The 17,092-nt window shown below is 47.6% G+C and overlaps 1 protein-coding gene across 5 annotated transcripts in view; it reads left to right on the plus strand.

Moving 5' to 3' along the window:
* The window catches only part of PLEKHO2 (pleckstrin homology domain containing O2), a 57,331-nt gene that overhangs the window by 30,797 nt on the left and 9,442 nt on the right, over window positions 1–17,092 (plus strand). For all 5 annotated transcript variants that reach the window (XM_053271795.1, XM_053271794.1, XM_053271796.1 and 2 more), the window contains 2 exons: window positions 8,053–8,208; window positions 13,905–14,021. In XM_053271795.1, the coding sequence (XP_053127770.1) occupies window positions 8,053–8,208; window positions 13,905–14,021 (273 nt within the window). The remainder of the gene's footprint in view (window positions 1–8,052; window positions 8,209–13,904; window positions 14,022–17,092) is intronic.

Below are 17,092 nucleotides of genomic sequence, written 5' to 3' on the forward strand. Positions count from 1 at the left end.
ACCACAAGACCAGCTCAGTTTTTGTTAGAAACCTCGTCTGTGCTTCCAGTAGACGAACACTTTGGAGCATAAGGCTATCTTCCTACAAAGAACAAAGTACAGTTCCTTTAAAAATGCAGCATTTTCAACCTTGTTAGCATCAGAGTCCACTCTGGGGAAGGATTTTTGTTTACAAAACCAGCCCCAGGTGTCCCCCCTCCCCGATTCTAAATGGATCTGTCAAGAGCGGTTTGTCTCCTGTTTTTTGCATTCTCCAAGAACTCTTGTCCTTTTAAGCAGGGTTCGTTTTTCACTGCTGCCAGCAAACTCCTGGGTGGACCAATTCTGTCAGTGCGCTTTGTACTGGCACCCGTAGCCTGCATTCTCCGCTAATGGACTGTTCCCTCCTTGCCGATTCTCAAGTGGATTTCACGGAGCCTTCAGCTGTTCTCTCCTCTCGGATAAATAGGAAGTGGAAGGAGGAGGTGGTTTGCAGGGCTTTATAAGGGCATGCAAACGGATTGGATTTGAACGGGTTTTAGACCTGTTGAATAGTCTTGGCTCTCCAGAGCATGCCCTGAAAAACAAGGGTATATCTCCACCACATGCTGAACTTGGCTCAGACTCATGCTCTCTCGCCAGAGCATCTTGGGAGCTGTAGTTCTGCAAGGCGGCCTATGGGATCCCTACTAAACTACAGTTTCCAGGAATCTGTGGGGTCATTCAAGGGGTTTAGAACAATCTCAGTTGGGTTATTGCCATTAGAATGGACAACGACAACGTTTGGGCCTTTTTAGTTTAGAAAGAAGGCAAGTAAGGGGGGACATGATAGAGGTGTATAAACCTGCGAATGGTGTGGATCGAGTTGATAGGAAGAAGATCTTCCTCCCTCTCTTATAACATCAGAACCCAGGGTTTGAACCTGGGAGCTTCATGCATGCAAGGCAAATGCTCTTCCACTGAGCTTCCGCTATATAGGATTTCACGATGCATGGTACTCAAGCAGGGTGGCCAGAGATAGACAACACCAGGCCTGTGTTTTCAGTTGCATGTGTGAATATGCAAGCTATGACAGATCAGAGATGCTAACAGCCTAATACAGGAGATGTCTTTTTGTTTCTAAACACACATGTATTTGTTAAACAGTTGGGAGTTAGAATTGCTTCCCGACTGAATGAATGAATTGAAATTATTACGGCCATAGATGACGATGACGGATATTTATATACTGCTTTTCAACCAAGTCCACAAATCGGTTTACATAGAGAGAGAAAACAAACATACATAAGATGGTTGCCTGTCCCCAAAGGGCTCACAACCTAAAAAGAAAAGTAAGGCAGACACCAGCCACAGCCACTGGAGGGATGCTGTGCTGGGGCTGGATAGGGCCAGTTGCTCTCCCCCTGCTAGTTAGAAGAGAATCACCACTTTGAAAAGTGTCTGCTCGCCCTGTTAGGGCAATCATAGACTACTATTACAGATATTTATATACTGCTTTTCAACAAAAGTACTCAAAGCAGTTTACATAGAAAAATAACAGCTGAAGATAGCTAAGGATTAAGAAAGTACAGCCATATTCGAAATCAGTGTGTTTATAAATACAGTAAAATAGGTTGCTCTACTAAAAACCATCCAGCAATCTACTAGTAGATCAGCAATCTACCAGTGGGTCTCCTTCTGCCCAGGCCTGTTCTAATGCATCAGGGAGAAAGTAGATTTAATACACATTGGGAGTTTTGTTTGTGTGGGAAGGAAGCATCTAGAAATGTGACTCTGCACAGGTAGGCAAAAGTGGTCCAGTCTGAAATGTCATCCCTCCTCTTTCCATGGAATCCCTAGAATGGCTCAAATCCAACTTGCACATTTCAGCTCCAGTAAAGGAAGAGGTGGTGGTGGTGACGGACGCACATGTAATTTGCTGCTGCTGCTAATAATAATAATAATATTTGTTGGCTGCCCCATAACAAATTGTTCTCTGGGTGACACCCAAAGTAAAACAATAAAGCAGCAACCCAGTTAAAACATGCAGTCAAAACACATAAAACAAAAGATTACAGTAATTTATTTATTGATCTAGTTTATAAACTGCCCATCCTAAAGCAGCTCAGGGTGATTTACAATAAAAATTCAAACCCTTCGAAACAGAAAATAAAAGCCGTTGAAAGACCAACCTTAAAGTAATCTTAAAACCATTAAAATCCCTTACATGTTATTAAAAGCCAGGCTGAAAAGATGGCTTTTTTGAAGGCTTCCGAAGATGATAAGCCTCTTATACCCATGGGGAGCAAATTCCACAACCTAGAAGTGACAACTGAGAAGGCACCCAAAGACAGACCTCTCCTGATTATTTCCATGAGTGGTGGAGATTTTGCAGAGAGAGGCACTCTCTTGGGTAATCCAGGCCTAAGCTTGCATTAATAAAATACAGATACATACAAAAACATGTTTTGTGTTTATACAATAAAATACAAAAAGTTTTTTGTTTTTTTTAAAAACACCTGTAATGTGCTGTAGCACCACCGCTGTTGTTAGCAAGAATAATGTCTCATGTCTCTTATGCACCTGGCGGTTGGACAACGGGCACCCGCTGAATCTGTGTCGGAGTCCCGCTTTGAAAATGGAGGGACCACTTCCGGCTCCATTGCAGCTTTCCCTGGAGCACACGGGCTGCGTGGACCGCTGCAAAGGAATGAGCTCCCTTATCCCGAGCTTGCCAGCTTCAACAACTGCGGAAGCTGATTTTTCCAAGCAACTTTAAAAGCCGGCATGGCGTCGTGGTTAGACTGCTGGAGTAAGGGCGGACCGGGGAGGCTTCCACGGGACATTGGGATGGCCACCAGCTCGGATGGCTTTAAAAGGTGCTTAGACAACTTCATGCAGGACAGGTCTGTCAGTGGCTACTAGTCTGGTGGCTTTAATGGAGCTTCCAGGCTCAAGGGCAGGATGCCTCTGAATACCAGTTGGGAGGAGAGCAACGGCAGGAGAGAGGGCCTGCCTTCATCTCTGGCTTATGGGCTTCCTAGAGGCATCTCTGGCTTATGGGCTTTCCAGAGACCACTATGGGAAACAGGATGCTGGACTAGAGAGGCCTTGGGCCTGATCTAGGGGGGCTGCTTTTATGAGACCCGAGTGCAAATCCCCATTCAGCCGTGAAACTCACTGGTCACTCTGGACCAGTGACAGCTCTCAGCTTAGCCGGCCTCCTAGAGTAGTGAGGATAAATATAACCTATATAAAATAGAAAAGAACATCGCTGGGCTCCTTGGGGGAACAGCAGGAAATAAAGGGAACAGCAGGATATAAACAATAAATAAATAAAAGTATGTTGGGGCCAGTATTCCCTCTAAGGTGTGTGCTTATGTGCGCACGCACAAGTGTTTTGATATCCGCTCAGTTAATTTTAGATCCTGCTCAGACTGAATCAGGAAAGTCCCACTCTGCATATACATGTGCACACACTGCCTTGATCCTGCCAGAACAAAATTCATTCCGCATACAGATGAAGGGAAAAAATCGCCAGGGATAACACTGGTTGGGACTGCCAGCGTTCTTGCCCTGGGACCCCCAGGGGCTGTTGGACTACAACTCCCATCATCCCCGGCCACAGTGGCCAAATGTCATTGTGGCTGTGGCTAATGGGGGTGAGGTTGTAGACCAGCCACATCTGGAGACCCAAGGCTGAGTAGTAGTGATTGAGAACTTCTCATCAAGGAAAAGCGCAGAAATTCAGAGTGATTGATTTTCAAGATCATTATTGGTGCTATACAGACTTACAAGGGAATAAACATTACTTCCAAGTTACAGTGGAACATGGGAACATAGGCAGCTGCCATATACAGAGTCGAGCTACCTAATGGTGCAGCAATGAAGTGACTTGATTTGCAAGGCAGATGTTGCCGGTTCGAATCCCCACTGGTATGTTTCCTAGACTATGGGAAACGCCTATATTGGGCAGCAGAGATATAGGAAGAGGATGAAAGGCATCATTTCATACTGTGCAGGAGGAGGCAATGGCAAACCCCTCCTGTGTTCTACCAAAGACAACCACCGGGCTCTGTGGGCGCCAGGAGTCAACACCGACTTGACGGCTCACTTTATATACAGAGTCAGACCCTTGATTCATCTGGCTCAGTATTGTCTACACAGACTGGCAGTGGCTTCTCCAAGGTTGCAAGCAGGAGTCTCTCTCAGCCCTAACTTGGAGATGCTGCCAAGGAGGGAACTCTGAACTGCCTGCTCTTCACAGGAGGGCCCCATCCCCTAAGGGGAATGTCGTACAGTGCTCACACATGTAGTCTCCAATGGTCCCTCTACTATTTTCCATCTCTTTGCGGAATGAGTTTTGTTCTGGGTGGGAGTTTCAAGGCAGTGTGTGCACACATGCAGTCAGGATGGGGCCTTCCTGATTCAACCTGAGCGGGATCTAAATTGAACTGAGTGCACATCCAAAAACTTGTGAGCGCACGTATGTACACATGCCTTAGAGGGAACAGTGATAGTTTCCCATTCAAATGCAAACCAGGGCAGACCCTGTTTAGCAATGGGACAACGCATGCTTGCTACCACAAGGCCAGCTCTCTTCCCTCCCAGTCCTCTGCAAGTTAACCTGCATAGGATGGCTGTGCACATTTCAAGGATTGGGTTCATGGGGTTTGAATTCTGTGCAAGCCCTGTGCTCTGTCGTTGCCTTTCTAAAACGGCTGCGTCAAAGGAGTCTCGCTCAGAAATCCTGGCATGTCTATATTTGTGCAAAAGCTGAAAGCGTACAGGAAGTGGCCACGCTGAGTAAAACACCACTTCCTTCTACCATAAGAGGAGGAGGGTTTGTTTTTAATCTGATGAAGAATTCTCATCCTCCCCAGAAATGGCTTGACCTGAAGACCATCCAGACTATGAACTTTTCAACTATATCAAAAAATGACTGCAGCCAGGACTGCCATAATGGTCTATAGAGCTTTGCCTTGAAAATCAATTTGGAATTTTGTATTACAGTGTTGTTATAATCGTGAACAATATTTTTTGTTCAGATTGAAAGGTCTGAGAAAGATCTTCTGCTTCTCTTGGGTATGATGTCATTTTGGAATTATTGCTCTGGTTATTGAGTGTTAAATGTTTGTTGAGAACAGTAACAGTTAAAATACGAAGATTATATCCTGAAATTCTTCTAAATAATACAGGTGTTCTTGCAATAATCCTTGCGTTATCCTAACATGGGTGAAAGGGCCTTTTCGGTGGTGGCACCTGGGATTTAGAACCCGTTGCCCCAAAAGGCCTGTGCATTTTTGTCTCGGTCAATATTCTGCCACCAACTGAAGTCTTTTCTTACCTGGCAAAATTTCAATGCATTTGCCATTCAGTAATGCATAATGTTATTTTATTGACTCCTAGTTGGGTGACCAAGCTTCTAAATCATGGGGAGAAACTCCTCCTGGAATCTGTGCTGCTTCTGCAGACAAGTGCTGAACCCGGGGAGAGGAAGGGAGACAGTCAGGGGATGTGAGTTGGTCTTGTGGTGGCAAGCATGAATTGTCTCCTTTGCTAAGCAGGGTCTGCCCTGGTTGCATATGAATGGGAGACTACATGTGTGTAAGAGTTTCCTCTGTGGGGATGGGGCCACTCTGGGAAGAGCGCCTGCCTGCTTGCATGCAGAAGGTTCCAAGTTCCCTCCCTGGCGGCATCTCCAAGATAGGGCTGAGAGAGACTCCTGCCTGCCACCTTGGAGAAGCTGCTGCCAGTCTGGGTAGACAGTACTGAGCTAGATGGACCAATGGTCTGACTCGGTGTTTGGCAGGCAGCTTCCTGTGTTCCTATGCACTTCCTTTCCACCTGTACCAAGGGATCCAGTTGGAGAGTGCCGGAACAGGGTCTCTGTGTCTCTGGTTAGGATTTCTCCCATTTTCTCTCTCTGATGGTTTCCTTGGCAGCTTTGCACTGAAGCTACGCAAACCGCTCTCCAAGATGTTCCCACTTGTGAGTCTGTTGCATGAAAGGAGGCTTGTATCTGATCTCATGAGAATGTGTCCTGTAAAGTTTATGGAGGCTCGGCCCCACTAACCAGATATTGCGAGTCTTGCAATAAAAAGCTGAGACGCTGCTTGGCCAGCAGAATAGAAGCCTCTTCTCCCTGGAATGCCTGGAGGAAGGAAGCCAGAGATTTAGGGTGTCTCTCTCCTATGATGTACTCATGGGTATTCGGGGTAGATAAGAACATAGGAAGCTGCCTTGTGTTGAGTCACACCATTGCTCCTTCTGGCTCAGTATTATCTACTCACACTGACTGGCAGTGGTGCTCCAAGGTTTGAGTCGGGAGTCTTTCCCATCCCTACTCGGAGATGTTGCCAGGGACTGAACCCGAGGCCTTCTGCATGCAGACAGATGCTCTATCATTGAGCTATGGAATACCGTACAGCAGATGGCGCTTTCATGTGGTCTCCCATCCAAATGTAAACCAGTGTGGACTCTGCTTAACAAAGAGGACAATCTATGCTTGCTTCCGTCAGATGAGCTCTTCCGCCCGAAGCTGTTGCTTCTGAGTCCTTAACATTCTGTGTCAGGCCTTGACTACATTTCTTTGGATCTGAGCGCCAGATAATGGACACTTGACAAAATTCCCAGACTCGATGGACATTGTGGAGGAGGAGGATAAATGGACTTTGTTCCCTTTCTTTACAAGGGACATATTGAGAACAGAAGTAGGACTGCCTGGGGCAAATGGGAGGATTGCTGGCCTTGTGGTAGCAAGCATGAATTGCCCCCCTTGCTAAGCAGGGTCTGCCCTGGTTTGCATTTGAATGGGAGACTACATGTGTGAGCACTGTAATATTCCTCTCAGGGGATGGGGATGCTCTGGGAAGAGCACCTGCATGCTTGCAGGCAGGCAGACAGTTCCAGGTTCCCTCCCTGGCAGCATCTCCAAGATAGGGCTGTGAGAGACTCCTGCCTGCAACCTTGGAGAAGCTGCTGCCAGTCTGTGAAGACAATACTGAGCTAGATGGACCAGTGGCCTCACTCAGTATAAAGCAGCTTCCTATGTTCTGATGTAAATAAAGTTATTTAATAACCCTGCCTCTGAATATCCCAATCTAGACACCTCAATTAAATTTCTAGACACCATGGCTCCCAGGTGTTCAGGATTTTTCTAGTCCTGTTTTATGTGCTGGTTATAGGTTCCTGCATGCCTAACCGTTGGTTAGGCCTAACTGAGCTGAACTTATCACTGAAGCTTCTTCCTGAAGATGAGGCTTATTGTAGTTTTTTTTTTTTTTTGGCCCACCTTCCAGTAGGCTTATGAGATCACCCGGCATTCTCTGTGTGTGTGTCCGTGTGATCCCCCCCACCATCAATTTCGCAACGCTTGGACCAGTATGAACCAAATCGAGTACAGTTGTAGGGATACCTCAACGGCCTAGTTTGTGATGATGTCATCCACTCCAGTCCAAGATGGTAGACGCGTAAACTTTTGATGCGCAAGTGTGCTAACTTGTGAACCACTTAACCGATCTGAACCAAACTTGCTACAGCTGACAGGGAACATGGCGAAACCACAGTGGCATAGTCTGTGATAATGTCATGCACCCCAATTCAAGATGGCGGTCGCATAAATGTTTGAGGTGCAAGTGATCTGCCTTGTAGACCTCGATTTCAACCAAATTTAGTCCAGTTGTAGAGATAGTAAAAGGAAAGTAGGCTGATTAGTTCTTACTAGAATAATTTGTGTGGTTTTTTTTAAATGAAGATGTTTATGGTGGAGGTGAAGTAGAAGGGCAAAGGCTGGTAGTAGCACTCACAGTGTGTTCAGCATATACTTGGATTCTTTATTACAATCAGTGACTGGGGTGGGGTGGAGGGGACACAATACAATAACTAGCACAATACAATTATTATTTTTAACCTCTGAATACCAGCTGCAGGGGAGCGAGAGAGGGCATGCCTTTATCTCGTGCGTGGGGGCTTCCCAGAGGCATCTGGTAGTGGACCACTGTCAGAAGCAAGGTTCTTGGACTAGCTTGACCTTAGGCCTTGATCCAGCAAGACCCTTCCTCTGTTCTTATGATGACCTTCCTTTTCCTCTAGGGTGTGAAGGAGGAGACCCCCGCAAAAAAACCCAAGTCTGCCTCTACTGCGGACAAAGCCGGTTGGATCAAGAAGAGCAGTGGAGGTCTTCTGGGACTCTGGAAAGAGCGTTACATCCTGCTGTGTAAAACCCAGCTCCTGGTGTATGAAGATGAGGTAAGAAGATTTGCACATGTCCCTTGGAAAAGGGGCTGGTTCCGGGCAACACAGGCGGCCTCTGGACCCTGCAGTGATGCACCCTCCTTGGACCGTCCATTGAGTTGGACTGGCCATTGAGGGGCGGCCCTTTGGTGAGGCGAGGTGAGGCAGTGGCCTCAGGCGGTATGTTACTTAGGCAGCAGCAGAGCGACAAGATACCCTTGCTGCTGCCATCGGGGCAGCTCTTTGGAACCGATCTGATGCTGGCCAACCTTGTAAGAATCTCCTGTCTGCATGCGCCTTGCAGGAAACACGAGGAGAGGAGGCTGCTGGCTGCCTTTGCCCCTCCCTGCCCCATGCGCCACTTTCACAGCTTGCAAAGCTCAGCTTTGAAAGGAGGCTGGTGCCCACCGGGGTGCAGGGGGCAAGGCAGCCTTTGGTGCCTTGCCTCAGATGCTGCAATATCTTGGGCCACCCCGGAACAGGGGAAGCGGTCTTCTTCCAAGTCAGACCCTGGGTCCACCTCGCTCAGTATTGTCTACCCAGACTGGCAGTGGCTTCTCCCAGGTTGCAGGCAGGAGTCTCTCTCAGCCCTATCTGGAGATGCTGCCAGGGAGGGAACTGGGAACCTTCTGCATGCCAGCAGGCAGGTGCTCCTCCCAGAGCGGCCCCATCCCCTAAGGGGAATATTTCACAGTGCCCTGACACATGAAGTCTCCCCTTCAAATATAAACCAGGGTGGAGCCTGCTTAGCAAAGGCGACAATTCATGCTTGCGACCACAAGGCCAGCTCTCCTCCCACAGACCCGCTTTCCTCCCATTGCTGTGGGCACCTCCGCAGCGCAGCAGCCAAAGAACCCCCGCCTCCCTCCCAAGCTTGGAGCTGAGCTGGGATCATCCCTGTAGTTGGGCTTGCCCGGTTTCCGTCCCAGAATCAGATGGGCGCCTGGTGCTCATTGTGCTTGCCTCGTCGTGGCGAGCGAATCTGTGGGACCACGCGGCTAAATATGGTGTTCTAACCTTGCGGCAATTTCCCGGGCACTCAGATGTGAGCGAGTCAATGGAGGCCTTAGAAAGAGGAAAAACGTGCAACAGAGGCCTGATTGAATCTCTCCAGCCCATCTTCCTGTCTGCTGCTGGCCTCGGAGTCAACACTGCAGCTGTTCGGTGTCCTTCAGTTCATGGCAGCTTCTCTGTTCTTCCTTTCATCCCTTCATGGGCCTGAAGAGCCCTTTGCATGTTGACTTTTCTCTGTGTAAAATACAGGCTAGCGTTTGTGGGACAGCCTGCAAGTCCTGGTTCAAAGGCAATGGTGTGTTCCTCAGCCCACGCATAATAAGGCGGCGCGTGGAAGGGGCCCAGCTTCTGTTCCTTCTCCGTCCTCGCTTCCCTCCCTTGCCGCTACATTTACATCAGCCCTTCTAGGATTATGCCACAGAATCTGAAATGTGGTTGAGGTCTGCTTTGACTGAATGCACTGCTTAGCCTTTGGTTGGCGCTCTGCATAGCTCCGTCTGCCTCTGCCACAGTTTTCTGTTCCTCCTTGACTGAGCCCTAAGCGAGAGCAGGGGTGAAGAATGTGAGCTGTGAAGGCCCTGGTTAGGAACACAGGAAGCTGCCTTCTACCGAGTCAGACCATTGAGCCATCTAGCTCAGTATCGTCCACACTGACTGGCAGCAGCTCTCCAAGGTTTCAGGCAGGAGTCTCTCTCAGCCCTACCTGGAGATGCTGCCAGGGGTTGAACCTGGGACCTTCTGCATGCAAAGCAGGTGCTCTTCCACTGAGCTAGATGGACCAGTGATCTGACTCGGTTTGGCGGCTTCCTAAACTGTTCAGACCCTATCTAAATGCATGATGCATTTAAATAATCTGATAGGGTGGTCTGGAGGTAGCAAGCACTCTCTGTTGTAACAGGCCTGCCCAATCTAGGCTCTCCAGCTGTTTTTGGACTACAGTTCCCATAATCCCCTGCCACAGTGGCCAATAGCCAAGGATTATGGGAGATGTAGGCCAACATCTGCAGGAGGGCCGAAGTTGAGCAGCCCTGCTCTAGACCAGGGTTTCTCAATGTGTGGGTCCCCAGATGTTATTGGATTTCAACTCCCATAATCCCCAGCCACAATGGCCTTTGGTTGGGAATTATGGGAGCTGAAGTCCAATTACATCTGGGGACCCACACGTTGAGAAACAATCTGACAATACTGACAATACTGAGCTAGATGATATAAGGCAGCTTCCTATTTTCCTGCGGGAGGTTCTCACTGCAAACTTTGCAAGAATCAGATTGATCTCAAAGGGCTGCTGTGATGGTGATGGCAGATTGCTGCCCCATTGGTGCCTCAATCAGTCGCCACTTGAGGCCTCCGTCTCACCTTGCCCCATGAAAGGACCGCCCCCTGGTAGGTGCTGATTCTCCACATCCTTTGACAGTCTCGCACCAGACTTGGCAGCATTGTCCTCATCTTAAGCTCCTTTTCAAATTGTTTTCTTGCAACGCTCTCTCATGTGCTTAAACCAGCACTGATCTGGGCTCTGGAATGGGGTGTGTGTGTTTTAAATGCCATGCAAAAGGGGTGAGGGGTCACTGTGGCCCCCGTTCTCGCCCAGCCAAATATGCCTGCCCCCACCCTGACAGAATCTAGCTGCAAGCAGAAATGCTGCCAGTGCAGAAAGGTTGCTTCACAACGGCAAACTGACCCTGATCAAAAATAACCCGTGTTTGCTCAACGTTTCCGTTGTCTACGACTTCCTGTGAATGGCATTGTTTGTATGGCTTCGTGAACGAGCCAGATTTTGCAGGGGAAATTTGCACGCCCAAGACGCTTATGTAGCAGGTGGCATAACGGCTTTGGAAGTTGTGCCCTGGAGAAATCGGAATGGCATCTTTCTTGGATGGTGTGGCAAGAATGGCACAGAGAGGAGTTCTTCTTCCTCTCTCGCAAGACTAGAACCGGGGGTCGTCCCACGAAACTGGTTGCCAGGAAATGTAGGAATCGCCAAAGGAAGTACTTCTTCATGCAGCATATAATTAGCTTATGGAAATTGTTGCCACAGGGCATAGGGATGGTTGCCAGCTTGAATGGATTTCAGTGGGACTTGGACAAATTCATGGAGGACAGGGAAAGAATATATTGATAGTCAAATATTAAATACCAAGTATCGGGCACAGAGGAGTGGCATAGGGAGATATGGTGGATTATGCTAATGGAGAAAAGAATCATCAGTGTTTCCGATGAGCAGGTCTAGTGGTAGTGAGAATGAATTGCCCTCTTTGCTAAGCAGTGTCTGCCCTGGTTTGCATTTGGTTGGGTGACTACGTTTGAGCACTGTAAGATATTCCTCTTAGGGTTTCTTAACCTTGGGCCCCCAGATGTTGTTGGACTACAACCCCCATCATCCCCAGACATGGCCTTTGTGGCTGAGGATGATGGGAGTTGTAGTCCAAAAACATCTGGGGGCCCAAGGTTAAGAAACCCTGCCTTAGGGAATAGCTCAGTGGAAGAGCTAAGCATGCTCTGCTCTGGTTTGTATTTGGATGGGTGACTACATTTGAGCACTGTAAGATATTCCCCTTAGGGGATAGGGGCATAGCTCAGTGGAAGAGCAGAAAATCTCAGGTCCACTTCCTGGCATCTCCAGGTAGACCTGGGAGAGAATCCTGTCCGACATCTGAGAGAGAGACAACCAGTCAGTGTAGACAATACTGAGCTAGATGGACCAGTTGTCTGACTTAGTATAAGACAGCTTCAGAGGTTCTTAAAAATGGGAGCGTTAAAGCTATGACCCTATTCAAAAGTGACTGGAATAAATTTAGAAGGTATTTGAATAGTAAGTATAGGCAGGAAAACATGAGTGAAATTGTATTATTAATAGTGTAAGGATTGTATATAAACTATGGTTTTCTAAAGGCAGTTAGCTGAGCCAGTGAAGAGAAAACCACAACCACCAAGTATAGGAAGGCTGAATGATTCCTCCCCCCACCCATGTTTCTCTTCTTCTCTTTTCTGTTTAGTGCATTTTATGTCCCTGCTATGGATTAGGAGTGATGTGGTTCTGTAACATTATAGATTTTAAGATGTATTTGATTGTCTTAATAAAATGAATTAAAATAGAAATCAGTAAGCTTTGGCGGGCAGGTCTATCAGTGGTGACTAGCCTTGATGGGTCTCGGCTCCTTCTGACTGAGCAAAGAGACACCTTTTAAAGTGGTGATTCTCTTATATTTAACAGGGGGAGAGCAACTGGTCCTATCCAACCCCAGCACAGCATCCCTCCAGTGGCTGCTGGTGGTGTCTACCTTATGTTTCTTTTTGGATTGTGAGCCTTTTGGGGACAGGCAAACATCTTATATTTATGTATTTTCCTATGTGTACTGCTTTGAGAACTTTGGTTGAAGTGTGGTATATAAATAGTCTGAGGAGAAAGAGAAGGCTACCTCCAGGCTCAGAGACAGGATGCCTCCAGTTGCAGGGGAGCAAGAACAGGAGAGGGAGTAAGCCTTTGTCTCCTGCTCGTGGGCTTCCCAGAGGCATCTGGTGGGCTACTGTGGGAAATGGGGTCCTGGAATAGAGAGGCCTTGGGCCTGATCCAGCATGGAAGGTGTGCTGCTACATTGCTGCCCTGAAAATACTACTGATTCGAGATGTGCCAAACGTTTTGAGCTCGGAACGGCCTGCCTCGAAACGGGCCGTTGGGAGCGTTCCGAGCCGAAACGGAACCCCCTTCAAATGAAGGGCTTGTTCCCTCGGAGCAACCGGATGACGGAGGCTTCTTTAAACAACAGAGACCTTCTAAAGCAGCCTTGCTCAACTTTGCCCCCCCCCCCGGCTGTTTTTGGACTACAGCTCCCATAATCCCCCGCCACAGTGGCCAGTAGCCAGGGGTTGTGGGAGTTGTAAGCCAACATCTGCAGGAGGGCTGAAGTTGAGCAGGCCTATTCTAAAGTAATTAAGTGATAACGATCATAATATACTACTACGGATATTTATATACTGCTTTTCAACACATGTTCTCAGAGTGGTTTACATAGAGAAATAAAAATAAATAAAGATGGATCCCTGCCCCGAAAGGGGTCACCATCTGAAAAAGAAACGTAAGTTAAATCCCAGCAATAGCCGCTGGAGGGATGCTGTGCTGGGGCTGGAGAGGGCCAGTTGCTCTCCCCCTGTGAAATATAAGAGAATCGCCCCTTTAAAAAAGGTGCCTCTCTGCTCATTGTCTGCTGTAAAGTTCCAAGGCTGGTGGGATGAAATGGGGAATGGGGAATATTTGGGAGGGGAGCCCCTTGCTGCTGCTCGGAGTTATCCTTGTGCCAGTATAGGAAGCTGCCTGATGCTGAGTCAGACCCTTGGCCCGCCTAGCTCAGGATTTCTGCACTAACCGGTAGCGGCTCTGAATGGTTTCGGGCAGGAGGCCTTCCCAGCCAGGTGCTCTGCCCCTGCTCTAAGGGCCCGGTAGTTTCGCCTGTCTGTATATGTAAGGAGGCAGAATTGTATTTCCTTTCCTGTAGTGCATACTCTCCGTTTCACAGCTAAAAATAGGGACACCTGGTCCCCCTGCCCTTCCTCAGTTGCTGCTCGGAAACCCTGGATGATCTTTTGCAAATTATCCAGAGATCTACATCCCACACACCCTGCACTGTACTCTCCTGGGCCTCAAAACTGAGTGTGCAAAACCGAGTGTGCATTCTTATGGTCCTTCTCCTGTTTTATAGGATGAACAGAAATGCATTGAGACTGTGGAACTGGAAAGCTATGAGAAATGCCAAGAACTGCGTGCACTCCTGAAGAGGAGGAATCGGTTCATTTTAATTCGGTCTCCAGGTTACAAGGTAGTCTTCCATTCTCTCTGTCCATTAAACTGTGTTTTGTTTTGGTTGAATGAACTGATTCAGGCTGTGTGCAGGTCCTGCCTGTACCTCTTCTTACCTGTTTCTCTAGATGTAGGTTTTTTGGGGAAAATTTGAAATTGAAAATGTCCTGGGGGGAAATTATGCCTTCCCACCTCCCACCCCAGAAAAATGCCAAAAGCAATTTTTCTCTCTCATTTGCATAGACTTTGCAGTAAAAAAAACAACACAAAAAATCAAAGAAAAATTTATGCTGATCTCTCTGATGCCTTCAAAAGACTGCAGTCTGATTTGGCATGTTATTTGACCTATCTATTTAGTTAAACAGACACACACCATATTATCTTCTTGTTTACAAACTTTCCTGCTTCTGTTTGTAGAGTGTATGTGTGTGTAATGGTTTTTATTAACTTTTTAAAAGGTTCTCAGTGCGATTGTTATGGAGTGTTACTGTATTTTAACTTTTGTAAACTGCCTTGGGATGTCTCATGAAAAGCGGTATAAAAACTGAACAAACAAATCAGTAAAACATGGATGTTCTCTCTCACACACTTCCTAAGGATAATCACCTGAAAAACATTTAATTTCAGCTTTGAGATTGGCATGTTTGCCTCATATTGCATTGACATTCATTCACTGAATGTGTGTTAAGAAACAGTTTATAGAAGTTGATAATTTCCATGGAAAACATGAAGTAAGGGTAATATTTCTGCAAAAGTTTCCACTTTGGAAAATTTTATGTGGAAAATCTTCAACCTCGCATCTCTGCTCCAGCATTTGGGGTTTGTTTGTTCTTTTGTGGGGGGAACAAATGTCTCTATGAAAATTAGTCTTCTGTGCTCAAAACGAAGTGTGGTGTAGTGGTTAGTGTTAGACTAGGACTGAGGAGACGTGAGTTCAAATCCCCATTCAGCCATGTAACTCATTGGGTGACCCTGGGCTAGTCGCTTATCTGTCAGCCTAGCCTACCTCACAAGGTTGTTGTGAGGATCAGCATGACCATGTACACCACTCTAGGCTCCTTGGAACAAGTGTGGGATATACATGTAGTGAATGGATCAAAGAATAAATATGCACATCCCCAAGCTTTATGAAAAGGTTCCTGTTTTGCTCAAAGTGCCCACATCATTTGGAACCCGAGGGTTTGAACATTTGCAAAACTTCAGGCCACTTGATGCTCAACTGCTTTTGCAACTTTTGGTTTCTCATCCTGCTTCCTGAAAGGCAAGCAGGACTGGGGGGTGGAGAGGGAGGGAGGGAAAGAGAGAGATGTCTCAGAATGAAACTCCTTGGCTGAAATGGATGACTTGGGCAGAGATGAAAAGTTCTACTGTCTCCAGCCACTCCGGGCCCTTCCCAGTCCCGGCCCTGCCTGGGAATTTGGCGAGAGCATTGACAGGCAACATCATTGTACAGATGTTACAACGGGCCAGCGCCCATGACCGTGCGTCCCTTTCATTTTTCTGTTTCTGAAATGGCAGCTGTGGAAAGATACATCAGCAGAATAATCTTCACTTACACAAGGGCTAGGATTAAAAACTAACGGCTTGAGGCTAAAGGCATGGCACGAGGGTGTGGAGTCCCTGATGGGTGGGGAGGAGGAAAACACACCAGACTCTGTATGGAGTTAGTAAAAACATTTCCAGGATGTTTAGACATTTCCGTGGATATAGTCACGTGATGCAGAGACCAGCCCTGGTGGAATAAGTGACCACCTGAGACAATTAGAATGCACATTAAAAAAAAAATTAAGCTTCTAGCCCTTATGGCGTTGGTGAAACGTTTTGCAGACCCCTGGTTTTGTAGTCTTCTGGACTTGCATGCTAATGACCTGGAGGTCTCTGTCGAGCTTCCAGGTGACCCAGGGGTGAAATTCTTGGCAAGCGTGCCTCGGTCCCTTTTCCTTTGCCCCCCTTTTTATAGCAGCGCCCCCAAAGGTGACTCCCTTGCCTTTCCCTCAGTCATCTTCTTCTGCCTGAAAATCCCAACTTTTGGGGGGGAAGCACACATTTTGCAGCTCCCGTGTGTTAGAAAAATGAAGGAAACTTCTTTGTGTAAACGTGATTATGCATTGGGGAAGAGAGCTACAGTAAAGTAAAGGCGAAGTGTGCTGTCGAATCGGTGTCAACTCCTGGCGCCCACAGAGCCCTGTGGTTGTCTTTGGTAGAATACAGGAGGGGTTTACCGTTGTCTCCTCACGTGCAGTATGAGAGGATGCCTTTCAGCATCTTCCTATATCGCTGCTGCCCAAAATAGATGTTTCCCATAGTCTGGGAAACATACCAGCCGGGATTCGAACCAGAAATCTCTTGCTCCCTAGGTAAGCTACTTCCCCGCTGTGCCATTAGGTGGCACAGTCTTACAGTAGCGGTCAGAAATTGTTCCTGTTGCTAAGCAGGGTCCACCCTGCTTTGCATCTGGATGGGTGACCACATCCAAGCGCTGTCTGCTGTAGAGGGGGCCATAGCTCAGTGGAAGAGCATCTGCATGCCAAAGGTCTCTTTCACTCTCTGTAATCTCCAGGAAGGGCTGGGAGATACTCCTGCCTGAAGCCTCCGAAAGCCACTGCCAGTCAGTGTAGACAATGCTGAGCTAGATGAACTTAGGGTCTGACTCGGTTGGAGGCAGCTTCCTTCACCGTGATGATATGTGAGAGTTCTGTGCTTCGATCCTGCCCTATGTTTTTCCTAGCTGTGGGTGGTGGTTTGGATTGGGGCCCTGGTGCAAGGGGGCAGCAGACCCTTCGCACCATGATCTGGATTCGGATTAGTTGCTGTTAGCTGCCAAGTGGAAAACTTGCTGGTACAATCTCTCCTCTGTGGCTTTTTGCAGCTTGTAGGAGGATTGGAACTGGGCACTTGCATGGGCGCAAAAGTTTTGGATGCTCCCTCCTCTGCATCCTTGATCCAAATGTTTCCTCCACTGACTCTTTTTTTTGGAGGCAGGAAAAGATGTTGGGAATCCTGATCACATGTCTTCCTTCGACATTGCATAGGAAGCTGCCTTCTGCTGAGTCAGACCCTTGGGCCATCTAGTGCAATGTGGTCTACACT

This window comes from Hemicordylus capensis, chromosome 10 (assembly GCF_027244095.1).
Source record: "Hemicordylus capensis ecotype Gifberg chromosome 10, rHemCap1.1.pri, whole genome shotgun sequence".
NCBI classification, from domain to species: domain Eukaryota; kingdom Metazoa; phylum Chordata; class Lepidosauria; order Squamata; family Cordylidae; genus Hemicordylus; species Hemicordylus capensis.